At 37.3% G+C, this 16,469-nt stretch overlaps 1 protein-coding gene across 3 annotated transcripts in view; it reads right to left on the bottom strand.

Moving 5' to 3' along the window:
- The window catches only part of MID1 (midline 1), a 227,406-nt gene that overhangs the window by 70,951 nt on the left and 139,986 nt on the right, over positions 1 to 16,469 (bottom strand). For all 3 annotated transcript variants that reach the window (XM_044432296.1, XM_044432287.1, XM_044432277.1), the window contains exon 2: positions 13,810 to 14,525. In XM_044432296.1, coding sequence (XP_044288231.1) covers positions 13,810 to 14,469 — 660 coding nt within the window. In that variant the 5' untranslated portion in view covers positions 14,470 to 14,525. The remainder of the gene's footprint in view (positions 1 to 13,809; positions 14,526 to 16,469) is intronic.

The following is a 16,469-nucleotide window of genomic DNA, read 5'->3' as shown; positions in this document are numbered from 1 at the left end:
CAACCAGAACACTTACACACTCATGGATATTTGTTGGTGTTTTAATGGAATAAGGGTCAATTCCTGATTAGTACTGGGCCTTAATACTTTATCTGTAAAATATTGTCACAATGAACTGATATTATTTGTTATCTGTCATACTGCACAAGTGAAAAAACTTACTAGGCTTAATAATATTAAGACAATTAAACAAAGGTGGCCCATGGTAATGAGTAGTGAAAGAGTCACCTGATGACCTTGACATTCAAGACTTCACACGCTTGGTTTTGTTAACTGATGCATTACATGTGTATGAAAAGCCGAAGACAAGAGGACAATAGCAGTCTGGAATGAAGTCAGTGTGAACCCTCAAAAATAATTGAACAGATAAATCATCAAAAGAGAATGTTAGACACAGTTTTTACTACTGAACCTCCTTTTCTTTTTAACTCTGAAGAGCTTTCTGTTATATTAACTGCTGTAAAATTGAATTAAGGGAATGTTACTACTGGTTGGGCTAATCTTTTGTCCATTTTCTTTGGAATACAGTTTGCACAAATCAAAATTCCAGAGGAGTCATGGTAAATGTACTTAGCATAATTTTAGGATGATCATGTTCACATCAGCTTTCTCAGCACATGAAAAATGATGCACTGAACTTTATAAGAAGCCTTTGAAAGTTAATCCTTGATAAAAGAACTTTTGAAGCACCATGGTGCTAATGCAGTAACAATTTGGCAGTGGAAAGAGGATGCTTTGTATTGTTTTGCTTTGCGTTGTGCTTTATTGCTAAAGCCTAAAGTCTTAGATGCTAGATCTGTTTTCAGGATTGCAATTGATAAGTGGCCTTGAAATGTTTTCACAGGGAGATGTGTTGTTTAACAGATTTTAATAACTATCATATCATATGCTCTGCAGACTAACAAAAAGAAAGCAAAACAGATCTGAAGAGAAATGTAAAAATAACCTGAGTTGTACTGAGTGGACAAGAAGTTTTAGAAGCTGCAGATCTTTAACGCACAATTCATTAGCTCAGATTAACCCACCCATTTTGAATTTTCCAGTTGATTTATGTATATGCAGAAATGACATTAAAAAGGTAACATACAAACATCTCTGATAGTAAAATTATGTTTCCATCCCCATCTATAAATAATAATTTATAATTATATAAATAAATATAAAACAAATAATAAAAATGTAATCCTTTGTGTTAAAAGAGGGAATAACATCGCAATTACCTATTAAAATGACTTAAGAAATCACAGGTTTCTAGAGAGCTTCTTTGGATTTTGTTATTTATATTTCTATACTGCCAAACAGCTAAAGCTCACCAGAATGTTCAAGGACTAGTATCTGGTCCTTTTTCTATCGGCCTCCAACGCTACACTGCACACTTCTTCTTAAATTGCACATATTCAAATGAACTTTGCACTACTGGATAATAGAATGCAAGCGGGCAGGTCCCAGCATGCAAGGGGACAGGTCCCAGCATTAAAGCCAAATACTACCTTTTGTCATCTCACTGAAATGGATAACTATCTGAACAAAGCCAAAAATCAAATGATTTTATGCATAACTGCATGCATGCATGCATACATACACATACTCACACGTACACTTCTATGCATAAAACTGAAGTGGGTGACTACTTCAAAATGGGCCACCTATATTGTCCTGGTTTACATGATCTAATCAACAGTCACCCACTCTTCCTTGTTGTTTCTCGTGTCATGCAAACTTGGTGAAACCAAATTGTTGATGTAGTTAACAAGCCACCAAAAATCTTAAAACAGCTGACAGGTTCTGTCTTGGCTGGTTCATGTGAACCTGGTCAGAACCTTAGTAAATAAAAATGGATCAGTATTATCAGTGTCATTAGTCATTTGGCACAGTAAAAATGAAGGGAGATTTGAAATCTATTTCTGGGGTCTCTCTGGCAAGTCCATTATGAATCATGCCCAGACAGCTTCTAAATTTAGGCCTAGTGTATCATAATGAACTCATAAGGAAGCTGCCTCTTTAGAGCAGACATCTCTCCATCTTGCTTAGCAAAGTTCTTCAAAGCTTCAGGTGAAGAAGTACATTTTATTTGTCCTCTAGCTCATCCTTGTATCTGAAGAACATGTAAAGCATGTGCTAGCCCAGTGACCTTTACCCACCATCTCTACCCCTGCCTTTTCTTTCTCAGTCACACTTGCATGTGGCAGACAAGAGAAAGTGTCCCAGCACCTTCTATCAGGTTCTGTTCTGCTCCTAAGCTGGAATGCAATGATATCTCAACTCAGAGCAGGCTCACTAGTAAAACAATATAATTTTGACCATTCAATTATCTTACTGAATTACTTTACCAAATTAAATCATTTACTGTTCAGAACTGGGCTGGGGAGAGCTTAATAATCCCACATCATCATGCCCATAGTGGAGATGAGAAATAAGAAAGCCTTATTTCTTATTTGCTTGCCTTACCCAAGTGAGCTAGAGAGTTCATGAGGCAATTGTGGCTCAGAGCTCCCATCCTTAGTCAATACACTGCATTGTAAAAACAAACAAACATCCATGAAAAATAGAATATCAGATGTTTGAAAAATGCAAAGTACATGTACAATATTATGTAGCCTCTATGCTCTTCAGCCCATGATTTTCTCAACTCTGGAGACATCTTAAATTATTCATTCTCTATTGCTATGCTACAGTGTGACTGAAATGTCCTCTTGCACTTGACTTGTCTCTTTCTCTTTCCTCAAGTTTTGGCTGTGGTTAGTTGAATGTTAGAAGAAAAATGATTCAAAACAATATTGTACTTGTTGAAAAAATTCATAAAGGACCTACATCTGTTTGGGTCTTCATTAAACACAGACACACACACACAGGGCCTGCATATCTGATGGAATGTCTTCTCCATATGTATCTCTCCAATCCCTAAGGTCAATGGTGGATGTCCTCCTTTGGGATCCATTCCTCTGGGAAGTAAGGAGAGCAGCTACCAGGGGAGGGTTTTCCCTGCCATGGTGCTCCATCTATGAAACCAGCTACCCAGAGAGGTGCACCTGGTGCCAACACTCTACTTTTTGGTGCTGGGCCAAACCTTTCCATTTTCCCATTTTTTCAATGGTTAGAATGTTTTTACTTTTATATTATAAAGTATTGTAACTGCTGTGGAATAATCACTGTTATGATTTAGATAATATATTATTTTTATTTATTTTAGTATTTTTAGTATTTAATTATTTGAATTCATTTAATTATTTCTAATTAAATAATTAATTTTATTAATTTTATTGCTATGTCAAACAAAGTTAAGATTATGTGGCCACCATTAATATCAGGACAAGAGGTGGGTAGGTTGGAGGCTGAAAGATTTTTAGAGAATTTTTTAGATTTATTTGGAATGGCCCTTTGTAATTATGTTTTTTATTGTTTATACTGTTGTAATTGTTATAGGATGTTGCATAGTGTAATTATGAACATGTATTTTTAGTTCAGCTTTTTTAGAATCATTCTGAGAGTCAAGTATCACTGTTGCACAGTATATAAAAGCAATACATTATATAAAACTATGGAATCTAATGTTACAGTTATTCTACAGAAAGGCATATAAGCTGTCTGACAACATACCATGATCCATCAATATACTGCATTCCGTCAAAGTTTAGTATCAGGATACCTAATATTTCTGTTTCTCTGTTGCTTCCCTCCCCTTTTCTTGATCATGGGACATATAAGACAAGACAGCATATCATGGGTTAAACTAAGAGACCATTGCAAAGATGGAACCCAGCTGGGGTTGCTGCAGCTTGTTGTGTACACCCACTGGATGAAGATTAATCAAGGGTTAAACAAAGTGTGTTGCACGGATTCTGCACGGATTGTTTAACTTTCCATAATCCTCCCTGTCTGGATTTGCTCAAGGGTTAATATTCCCACAATGGGATGTCATGTCATCTGAACCAGGTCCATGCAAACCACAATGTGATGTGATAACACTGTGTTCTGTACATCTCCAGCCTCAGTCTAACATTATTTATTTTCAGCATACAGGACAGGGAAATACAATGTATAATATTTTTAGATTATGTTTGGCGTTATAGTGGATATTTTCGGAGAGAGAAAGGAGCATATCAGTCTTATGCAGGCATTTTTAAAGTGGCTAACGTACTGGTTAGTAACTAGCTCACTAGAAAATCAGGTTCTCAGTTGCATGGAAAGCCAACCTGGATACAGGAAGTTCTCATCACAAAACTGTTCTTCATGAGTGCACTTTTTCCTTATGCTTTTTATGTAATCATTTGAGAATGCCCGAATAGGGATAGTGTTGCAAGGGTTTCTATCTCTTATACAATATAATTCTATTCCATTAATTTTCAGGATTCAATTGCTCCGTCTCTGTCCTATTTTACAGTCTATGTTCAAGGTCTTTGTTCTCAATTATCTGCATAAACACAGAAAAGTCTCTTTCACCAGTTAAGTAAAAGGATATATATATGAAAAGGCAGAAGCTCCCTTCCCGTTTTCTTAGCCCCATTTGCCAAGCATTTATTTTCTCACTGGTAGAAGGACAAGGGTCCACGCTGTTTTTCAGGAAAGAGTCAAGCAGCAGGATGCAGGAAGCAGTCCTGCCCACAAACCAGTGGCTGAAAACACTTACTTGTTGCTCCCCTGCATTTTTTCACATATAATTATAGGTTGTATCACCTCTGCTGGAATACAGTTTGACTCATGTCATTCAGAACTTGGTCCACCAAGAGTTCAGGTGGTCCACAGAAAGTCTGCAAAACAACCAAGGACATCTGTACTTGGCTCTGCACTTGATTTATTTTTTCAGACATTATTTTGACAGAGAACTTCCCTGTCTAAGATGAGATGTCATCACTTGCCACTCAAAGTCGAAATACAAAGCAGGATGAATGCTGAACTTGATCTGAGGGCAATGCTGACAAACATCACATCTTACTTGACAGAACTTTGCTACAAAAACAGGCATCAAGAAAATCAAGATTATGTCTGTTAAACATGAGATACATGTCTCAGCTTTAATTTGCAGAATATTTTACTGAGATGCACACCAGAACTCCAAGATCTCTTTCTTGGTCAGTCACTGCTAGTGCAGATCCTATCAACTTTTACTTGAAGTTGTGATGTTTTGTCCCAGTGTGCATCTTGCTTACTCAGAACCCATTTGCCATTTTGAGTGCCATTTTCCCATAAGACCTAGGACATAAGATAATTATAGCTTTTGTCTCCTATTAGTGTGAAGGTACTCACTCTGGAAGTTCCATCAAGGCTAATCAACTCACCATTTTTAGTATGTGGTATGTGTGCTAGCCAACTTCACATTCTGATAAAGTTTTGGTTTTCCTATCATTTTCTATCATTTCATCAAATGATAAAGTGAATGTCAATCAGGGTTTCGGCATGCTAAAAACATTGCTGGGGAGAAATCCCCTTAGGATTTATCTGCTCACTGTCTTAACTTACTCAAAGTTTATGCTAAGGTCATGACCGTAAAATAATAGGCTCATGTCTTCATGCTTTTGGATCATCGAGAAAACTTTAAAATTTGTGCTAGAGGGATATTCCCTATTACTGTAAAGCCTATTAAGATAATAACTAACAGCTGCAATCCAGACCATGGATTTGAATGGAACTTCCACTCAAGAAAGATATAATTTAGATATTGATAGATTTATTGCACACTCCTATGCATATTTATTCATGGTATACTTCCAGGTAATCATCTGCATATGACTGTGGCATTAGAAGTTTTTCAATGATTTAGTTGAGCATATTGATGGCAGTTGTTGAGTGACTATATTATTTGTGATTCTGAAGATACAGGATGCTCTCTAATACACATCAGTGCTTGTAGCATTGTTTATATATACTGATATTCCAGCATAGATACCCTGAATGATAACTTGATGCATAAAACCATTTTAAAAATTGCAGGCTATCTGCTTCAGCTCTGGAAAAAAAGATTACACATATTATACTGAACAAGAAAAACAGCCAAGAAGATTTGATTTCAAAATGATATGGTATACTTATGAGACACAAGACAGGTAACCTTGTTGGTTTCAGATTGTTTATGGTCACATAACTAGCCCTGTAGTTTGTGGACCAGTAGGGGTGTGCTTAGAATGGGGAGGAGGTGTTCCACCCAGGGAGATAGGCTTCATTCTCAAAGGAGATACAAGACACCCTTGTAATCGGTTTCCCTATGACACCAACTTGGCTCTAGCTATTAGGGCAATACATGTGAAGCTTGCCACTGCATTTTCTTAGCAAGACAATACAGTATTTTAAATATAGCATAAACAGAATCATTTCCTTGGTGGGCAAACATCCTGATCATGCACAGCAACTCATTTACCACAGGGTAATTATCATCAAGACAGGTTTAAAAGTCTTCGTTGAGAAGTAATTTGTAGCTTAAGTCTCCTCCAAGTACCACAGCTACATATACAATTATAATATATTTCAGGTGATATGTTTGAAGTGGATCTTACTGCTGTTGTTGCAAAGGTCTCTTATTTAAATAACATGATTTTGGATGATAAATCCATAGGGTGATGGAAAAGAAAAATAACACAGAGCTATTTTAGCCATGCAGGGTTCTACCCAAACCTTTGTGTGTACCTGGTGCAGTTCAATGAAACACAGTAAGCTTCACCGGCCCCTGCTTTTGAACCTACAAAAGACAAAGGGATCTCAAAGCTGCCTTTCCCACACCATGCAAATGCTGCCCCATCACATTACAATGAAGCAACATGCATCAAATCCATTAGGAACAAGGCCAGTTCCACCAAAGTGGTACAAATCTAACTTGTTTCTTCTTGTAAGAGATCTACAAGGAATCTTTTAGTTAGTGGGAATTAATGTAGCTTTAAAGCATACTAACCTTATACTAATTTGTTCCTGGTCTCATCTTTTCCTCAGAAATGTATAATCCTACAACAGAATTCTTAATAAAGAAATTGTTCTCTGACTTTAATTTGGACCATTGGAGTGTTCTGAACATATTACATTATCTCAAAAATAAAATAAGGTTTTAGAACACTTTTAAGAAAATCGTATTATTTGTACATGATCTGGAATGGATGAATTCTTAGAATCCTCTGGAAAATAGCTAAAATCATATTTCTTACTGAGACCATTGCTTAGATAATGCTCTAGTATTAACACATGGAACATAACACATTTATTGTATATCTCTTAAAGTGTAACCTGCCCATAGAGCCTCATGGCTAATGGATTGGGATAAAAGTCAAATAAATAAATAGATAACTGTGTAACCCATATAGATATTACTGCTACAAGTTAAAGACAAATTGTTGCCCTAAATCCCATAAAGTAGGATTTTGTTCATCTATCTCTATGAGTAGGTGGCAAGAGGTGAAATGGCTGAGGACTTCCCACATTGTAGATCCAATTATTTATTCCTTTAGCACTCATTTCCCAATTTTCATAATGACTATTACATTCATTGTTAAACCCAGTGTAGCATACATGACTCAGTTAGACAAGTATACCATAACTCTTAATTAAACAGTTTCATTTTTGCCACAAAAGGAGCTAGATTGCAAAGGCGTCTTTTGTCCTCTGGTTAATGAAGGATGAAACATTGTTTAAATAATTAACAACACTGCTGGGACAAAATGCAAGTAATTAGCCTAGTTTAACACCCAAAAACTGGTGTTAGTCAAGAAGCACCAGTTGCTGTGGAGTTTGGATTTACAAGATTTTCAATAATTTCTGAAAACAAATGCATATGGGTTCTTTTAAAGTGAAATTATTAGATTCTCAGAAACTGAATTAATGGGTGTCAGTATGCTATGCAACATGACCCAAAGCATGTGTACTCTGAAGTCATTCCCAGTGTGTGCACTGGGATTTAGTTCCTAATCAATGAGTTTAAAATTCCATTCCTGAACAGCAGACATTCTTTCACTGGTTGCTACAACACTGTAAGCTATTCAGCAACACAATGTGGCCAAACTATAAAAACATATCAAGGAAAGTATCTTACAAGAATGCTTCAGATATGATAATCAGCACAGTTTGCCAATAATGCAAACTTAAGAGTCAAGTCTCATATCATTTCCTCTCTAAATCACACATAAAAGGTAATAATTTTTCCCAATCTGTGATTTACTTTTTAAAGGAAGAATTCATAGAACTGCTCCATTTAATTGCTAATTGTGTGGCTCATCTAATTTGGTTTTTAATCTTGTCTTTGTGTGATATTCTGGTCTGAGTAGGGATATAGAAGTTAACTCCCAGTGAAAAGCATGCTCTGAAACCAGACTTAAGCCCCCTCCCAGACTCCATCACATGTGACAAAGCTTAGCCCTCCTCCAAGATTTCATGCCATTTGTGCGATCAGCACAGGTGCATCCAATCCATGTAATTTGGAACTCTTGGGGATAGGTGTGGTAGCACAGTGCTGGCTCATGGACTTCAGATGATGGCCCAGGTTTGGGGAGTTTCAGTCTCAGTGGTTTCTGACATCCTTGGCTTAGGGTTCCTTAGTGTCTCAGGGATGCTCAGGCCTGGTGTCTCCTGCACTGACACTACTGCTCCTTCAGTCTCTGAGTCCATGCCCAAGTCACTACTAGATTCGGGGGTTACATAACTTGCATCAAAAGCCAAGATACTTGTATCAACCTGAAGGCTAACAAATGTATGATGAGCAATAGAGTCCATGAAAGTGAAGTACTACTTTTTAAGATACAGTGGTACCTCAGCTCACATACGCCTCAGTTCATGACCAAATCAGGTCGCGAACAGAAATTTCAGAAAAATTTTGCCTCAGGTTGCAAACTCCACATCGGATGACGATCGCGATTGCACCCGTCTTCCCTGCACAATCGTGGCCATGCTCGTTGTGGGGGGGAGGAGACAGCTGCGATTGCAGTCGCACTCGTGCAGGGAAGACGAGCGTGATTGCAGTCATGCTCTGGGGGGAGGGGGGAGATGGCTGCGATCTTTGTTGTTCTTTGTCACTCTGTTTCAAATTTTTGTGATTTAAAAAAATGATTACAGAACAGATTAACCTTATTTACATTGAGCCCTATGGGGAAATTTGACTTGGGTCACAACCAATTTGGGTTGCAACCAGAGTTGTGGAATTGATTAAGTTCATGAGCCAAGGTACCACTGTTCTACATGAATCTTTGTTATAAAGCACAAAGTTGTTCATACTCAGAATCAATAAAGAAGTACCTCTTTTCTTCAACTATTTAACTACTCATCACCAAACTGTCACTAATGAATTCCTAGCAAGCCATTGTTCCAGTCAGACAACACCTTTAAGAGAACCCTATGATGTCATTCTACTTTTAATATTATTTTACATGGCATTCTAACAGTAACCAGCAGTCTCACCATTTGTCATGAAAATCCATGTCATAAGTATAGAATAAAATATGTATGCTGCCAATGTAGGGAGGGTAGTACAGAAGTTTAAGTAGGAGCACATGGCCATACAATTCTTACAGGCATGCCCAAATGTGGTATCCCAGCACATTTCGGAGATGACAGTCAATCTATATACGTTCTTCAACATAGACATTAGCTTCCTTTAGGAAAAAGGGCTTTAGAAACAACACTGAAATTAATTAGTCCAAATACCTAAAATGAATATCTAGAAATTAAATGTAATCATACCCCCCCCACAAAAAAAAAAAAAAAAAAAAAAACCCTCATACTAACTTGCATATGTTTAGGCTGTTCTGGTTTCATCACAGATACAGTTTTACAACTATGGAGACTACAGATCAATAAATTCTGAACATCATGCTTTTCTTTTAAGTGAATGCAACCCCTTTAGGTATGACAAAGTGGTATTCATGTGATTACAGAGAATTCCTACTCATTTCTACTCAAGAACATCCTCATGCTACAGAACAAATCGCTTTTGAAATATCTGTGACATCTTAAGTAACTCCTATTCAATACAAGAGCTCTGCTTTTCAGGAGGAAAAAAAAAAGTCAGATTGTCATTGGATACATGAAATCACTTATTTCTCAGCACTGTGACTGAAGATTGTCAGAATCAAAACAGCAAATGTACAATTATATTTGATTTTTTTATCAACAAAAGCTTAAGAAGTTATTCTACGTGGTCATGCAGTCTTCTGAATATGAAAGCATATGGGGAAAAAACAGAATTTAAACAAGCAAGTTAAAGTATAGGTTATTCTTACATGTACCATAAAGACATGGCTGTTTTATTTTAATTAAATGCAACCTCCCCACTCCCACCTGCAACATTGAAATCAGGGTCATGACATCTAGAGAGGGAAACATGGCCCATATTCTCTGTTTTGTTATATGCTTCTTTTATGTGTTTTAAAATTTGATGTTATTTTATGTAAAATTGTTGTAATTCGCTTAGACAGGCTTTGGACTAGTTAGAGCAGAATATAAATTCAATGAACGAATGAACGAACGAAAAAATAAATGTCTTCTCAGCTGCAACCCACCCACATAACCGCAGGGTTTAGTTAAAAGCCAATGGGCACTGATCCAATAACTTTGGGTATGCATGTTTGGGGAGGGAACTCAGTGCTGCTATCCAAGTAGTCTAGATTCATTGTCTGGTTTTTAAATTTAAATGACACTTGCATTGCCATCAAGTCTAAGTGTTTTCAATGGCTAGGCTTCCTATGTCAAAAACAGAAGCAGTCATTCAGGAGGAATGGCTCCTCCACTTCCATATTTAAATCAGGAAACCTGGTCATTTAAAAAATCGACACACTACTGATGATTAAGGCAAGAAAGAATTTTGCCAAAAATGATACTTTATGCAACATAAGGGTAAAGTATGTAACAGCTTTTGCTAGAGATGTGTGACATTGGAAAACTCCTTCCAGTTGAGCTCAACAGACCAGTAACACATTTCTGACTTGATGACCAAGACTTGTTTACCAGACTTTGGTTTGCTCTCTGAAAAATTGCCTCAAATATTTGAGTTAAGTATTTGGAGCCAAGAACTGCATATGTCTACCAAAAATTTACCTAAACTTCAAATTGGGGTTGACTTATTTAATTCAAGTTATTGTTCGCATTGTAAAGTAAATTAGGCAAGCATGGAAGCATCCTGTACTCACTGCATATGCAGAGACACTGCCTTGGTCAGGTCACCTTGAATTTTCTGATAGTTGATTTCATATTTGTGCAAAATTTGCACTTCATTATTTGAACAATTTACATGTTTTGCACAGATTTGTATACATTTACACAAATTGCCAAGCAGAGGCCAAAGTTTTGCAGACTTTCCCTATGGAACTCATAGCCCATTATAAAAACAGACATCTCTGTGTAGATGTAACCCATGTCTGAATGAGTTGGACACTGTGGTGGGTTGGGAGAAGGGAATCTTAGTGAATGAGTTGAAAAGCCCCATGAGATGTTCATCACCCATTGGGTTTGTCATGCATTACTGGCTTTAGCATTGCAACTCTGACTGCACTTACTATTTATTTAACCCAACAGGACTTACTTTACAAGTACTTATGTATAGGGTTCAATTATAAGAGAATGATTCACAAAGTATTGCTCAAAGATGAACTCTGAAATCAATGGCAAGCTTACTGCAACAGGTTACTGAGTGAATTCTACCAAAAGTTATTTGAGATGCTATTTTTAAGTTATGCACTGAACGTACTAATTCTACATAGCTATATCTGTTGATGAGAACAACAGCATAATCCAACAGGTCTGTAGTGAATGCTGGAATTGCAGAATGTGTACCAGTGTCCATGTGAACTCAGGACGACAAAAATGTTACTATCAATGGGACTTAAGTGATGAAATGGGGTAGGCTGGTTAGCTTTGAATTTATAATCCTTACTGAATTTATAGTCTTTTAAAAAGTAATATCCCATTAAAATGTAATTGTTCTAATAATTATGATAAAACAATCATAATGATAAAACAATTCATTCTAACAATCACTGAGAAAAACAAAATTTAAAGCAATTCAAACAAATCAAGAAATGAAAACGTCATAGCTGAAGAGCATCACAAAAGACAAATGAAATTGGACAATAATAAAGAATCAAAATGATAAATAATAGGAATTGTACATTCTCCATCCAGTCCAAATATTTTCTATAACACTGGTGTCTAAAGTGCATGGAATCATATGATACCCATAAATGCCTTCAGATGGCTGAAAGTGGCATAGGATAGCAACCTATACTAGTGCTTAGTACTATTACAAGTACCCTAAGACTAAAAATGGAAACATTCTAAAATAAATCTAGGTAAAACCTTTGCAGTTCTGACCCAAGCAACAGCTACATATATTTCAAGGCATGTATATTAAAACAAAGTTTTAATCCACATGAAAAAAAAAGGTTAAAGAAAAGATTTGGGGCGCAACTCGGCCATTTTGTACGTCATGCCAGATAAAATGTGTTTTAAAAGAGAGCATGAGATACTTTTTTAATTTTCTCCATAATCCAAGTTTTTTGTTGATGTCGTATCAGCAAGGAAAAGGATTCCCCGCAAGAATTGATTTAAATAAACCAAAATTTTCTCCAAAACATCAGATGTTTAAATAAAGTGGCCCAGAAATAGTTTTTTCTTAGAAGAGGATTCATTTTATCTCATGCTCTGCCTATCAAAAATCACTGTAGTGGTTTCCTAAAGGAATTGGGGGAGGGGGACTTCTCCTTTGCCATCTCCTTTCCTAGTTCGCTGATCTGCTTCCAGTGAGGCAGCTAAAAGAACGTGGGCTCACACTGCTATGATGCGTTCTTCATAGCTGCTATCTGAAAATTCCTTATATCAGTTCCATGCTAAACACAGAGCAACAGAACTCCAAGAATAATTTGCACTGGAACTTGAAGAAGGCAATTTTTAGTCTGTACGTAGATTCTGTATAATATGGAATTATTATTGGAGGAGGGGGTTTTTTAGCACTTCTCATGTGTGATAGAAAACTGGTGGCACATATTTGTAACCCATTTGTCTGATTATACAAATAAATACATTCACTTGAGATTGTCAAAGAAAAACGTTTTCTGGGATAGAAAAGATGGTTGAAGACAAACTGTGGGATTAATTGTGTAATAAACATACCATAATAATAACAATAATAAAATATGATCACGAATTTAGGCTGCAACCGTGAAAACACTTACTATAATTTAGCCCTATTGAACATAGTGGGACTTACGTCAAAGTAAAACATCAATGAGGCATTCTAAGAATCTTGTGTCTATGGCTAGGATGTGGTGGTGGTGAATTACGCACAGAATTCCACAAAGGATCATTCTCTTATGAGCAGTGCACCGCTCTGGCCAAACACCCAAAAACACCCTACAGCAAGCAGAGCCTCCACACATATTGTGTTCTGGGTCATACCCAACATGCATCACTACACTCCTACACATCCACATAGAGGTTTAATGGTGGAGTAAAAATATAATTAATAAACAAATAAATAAAAGAGTTTCTTCCTCAAAAAGCTGCCATGAAAGGTAGCTAAGGGGTATTCATTGATTTCTTCTCCTTCATATGCACAGTAATTCCATACTGCAAAAGGCAGGATGGTTTGACACTGAGAAATCTCTTTCTAAATCAGATTGATATTCTGAATATAAAACAGTAGCAGCAGGTGTGTGCACGTGAGTTTAATACAAAATCAGCTTAAAAGCTACTCTTGTTTGGGTGAGTAGCTTTTAAGCACTCCTCACAGTAGGATACCTTGCAAGACACCAGCATATATGAGTGGCACAACAAATGAGATGAAACTATATTGTATCACAATGCCACACTTGTTAGCTGAAATAAATAAAGCATTAAAGTAAAACTAACCTTCAGTTTGTCATAGCGTTCACTTAAAGCTGCCACCTGGTGATCACGATGCCTTCCGACCAATTTGCACAAGGCACAAATTAACTGGTCATCAGTCACACAATACATGTTAACTTTCTCATCCTCGTGCTCCAGACACATTAATCCTCTGATATGAGAGTCAGGAATAGGCTCAATCAAACGGTGGCCAGTAAATGGCTTCTTGTTTGGGTGAGTCGCTTTTAAGCACTCCTCACAGTAGGATACCTCGCAAGTCACACAGGTCTTCACTGCTTCCTGAGCAGGATCCTGGTCACAGAACTGGCAGAGAACTTTCTCACTAGAGGACATGCTGTTGCTGTCAAAAGCTCGCTCTCGGCGAGTTTCACTAGGAGAATTGGGCCCGCTCACAGAAGCTTTCTGAAACCTGTCGATGATATTCTGCAGCGTGACGTTGCGCTTGAGTCCGTCTAGACCACGTTGACTGAGGGTGATGACATAACGACAAGTAGGGCACTGGAAGGCGGTGATAGATTCCACTGATTCGTTCGTGGCACAGTGAGAGACCAAGATGCGATGCGCACAGTTGAAGCAGAGACTGTGAGCACAAGGCAGCAGCAGTGGATCCTCAAACAGCTCCAGACAGATAGGGCAGGTCAATTCTGACTCCAGTGTTTCCATCTTCAGGCAAAGCTTTCCTGTATCATCAGCGAAATCCAGGGAAGCTGATCAGCTATCTGAAAAGCACAACATAACATTCGATTAGGTGAGACAGAGAAGAGGGGTCAGCCATGGGGGGTTGTCAACTTTCACCACTTTCCTTGCTATCATCCAGCTCCCCCTCCAGATCGGAAGGCTTCATAAAGTTTGGAATTCATCTATGCAACACCAATTAAGGTATTTAAAACTATATTCTCCTTTTATGTTTCCCTAAATTAATCTTCAGTTCTTTTTCTTTTTAAATCTCTGTTTTTCTGCCCAGAAGAGGTAAAGCGCAAGAACAGATTATTTGGAATGCTTTCGCATTATTCAAAAACAGAACTACCATTTTAAACTCAGCATATGCTCACTCACACATCACAGTGCAATATGCTGTTGCCACAAAAAGCTGCCTTCAGTTCTACTGTGGAATCAGCTCCCAATAAATAAATACCTGAATGCATTTTAACATTTAAGAGCAGCAATACTAAAAGAAAGCAACATTTTCACACAGATCCTCAAAGCTCATTCTAATTTCTCAGCAGTAACACCACAACATGGATTTATTTACATTTAAATTTGCAATAAGGAACTTAGGCATATATAACATAAGCCCAACTTTGTGCTTAGTTATATACAAGCAAATAAACCATAAATATACCAAAGAAAGACAGAAAGACAAAAGGAAAGGAAAGGAAAGGAAAGGAAAGGAAAGGAAAGGAAAGGAAAGGAAGAGAGAAAATTATAAGAAAAATTCATTGTGGAATACCTAAAAGATTGCATGCAGTGAAGATATGTTTGCATGTACCTATAATACATGACTGTTATTACGGTCACACCAATCAGCATGTTCAAAAGGATAGTTAAGAAAGAAAGAAAGAAAGAAAGAAAGAAAGAAAGAAAGAAAGAAAAGAAAATGGTGCTTCAAGATTACATGCTAAAAATGTGTGTGAGACATGGTATTTGCCAGATTGAGAATGGATTAAACTAAAATATCTTGCCCTCTTTGTTTTTGCTTTAATACAATTGTGCATATGTCAGGAACTTCTGTTGTTTCAGTCAAGAAGGTCAAAGGCTGTTTTACTGTGCAAATATTCATTTTAACATCCTTGTAGGTTAGCCTAAATGCAGCACTACTCAACAATGACTTTTCTCAGCGTGGGATTCAAGAACATGCAGCAGTTCATCCCACCCCCAGAAGAAGATCAATTCGAAAAATGACCAAAACTTCATTTTGTTTCCTCTTTCCCTAATCATGTTGCATGAAATGATTTTGAAAGAATCGCCCTATGTGGTGCTCCTTCCCAAAGCTCTTGTCAAGGCTGTATCATAGTTATAAGCAGACAGGTCAGTGAAGCAGAAGCAACAGCTATGCTTCACACTCAGAGAAATGCACTTCTTCACAGTACAATCTATTTAAGCTTTGTTGCTCATAATGGTGCACAGCTTCAGATGGCCCAGCTGCATAGTCTTTACACTGTAAAGTCGTTGTCCTGTTGTGTGAACTCTCTGCCTCCCTCCTCTTTCACCTCCCCCTCTCCAAAATTCACATAGAAATCTTGGTTCATTAAGGGTGAAGGGAGTCTTATGCTCATTAGCAAGCTTGGGAACCAATTCTCTTTGAACCTCCTGCATTTCCCCACAATTAAACCGGGGGGCTGCAGTTACAGTGACAGGAACGCTACGTGTAACCTCAGTCCAAACCATAATAGCACAGAAAAGTTCAACAATAGAGACAAAGTTCAAGTCAACCTCTAATGCGTATTCATAGTTGCTTTATGATGAGGGCAGAAAAGTCTTTGTCCCAGAGAGATTAGAACAATGTGCCATTTGGTTTCACACTTATTTGCCAAAAATCTGGGGGAAATTAAAATGCACCAATCCAATCATAAATCTCGTATGCTTATTTTTTTTTAGCATCGACTATGGATTGCCTGGATTCCTTGAACTTCACTTTGCCAAATGATAACTGTTGTATTTGA

Source organism: Varanus komodoensis, unplaced genomic scaffold (genome assembly GCF_004798865.1).
Source record: "Varanus komodoensis strain SLA01 unplaced genomic scaffold, ASM479886v1 scaffold1, whole genome shotgun sequence".
NCBI lineage: Eukaryota > Metazoa > Chordata > Lepidosauria > Squamata > Varanidae > Varanus > Varanus komodoensis.
This window is presented reverse-complemented; position numbering and strand designations above follow the sequence as displayed.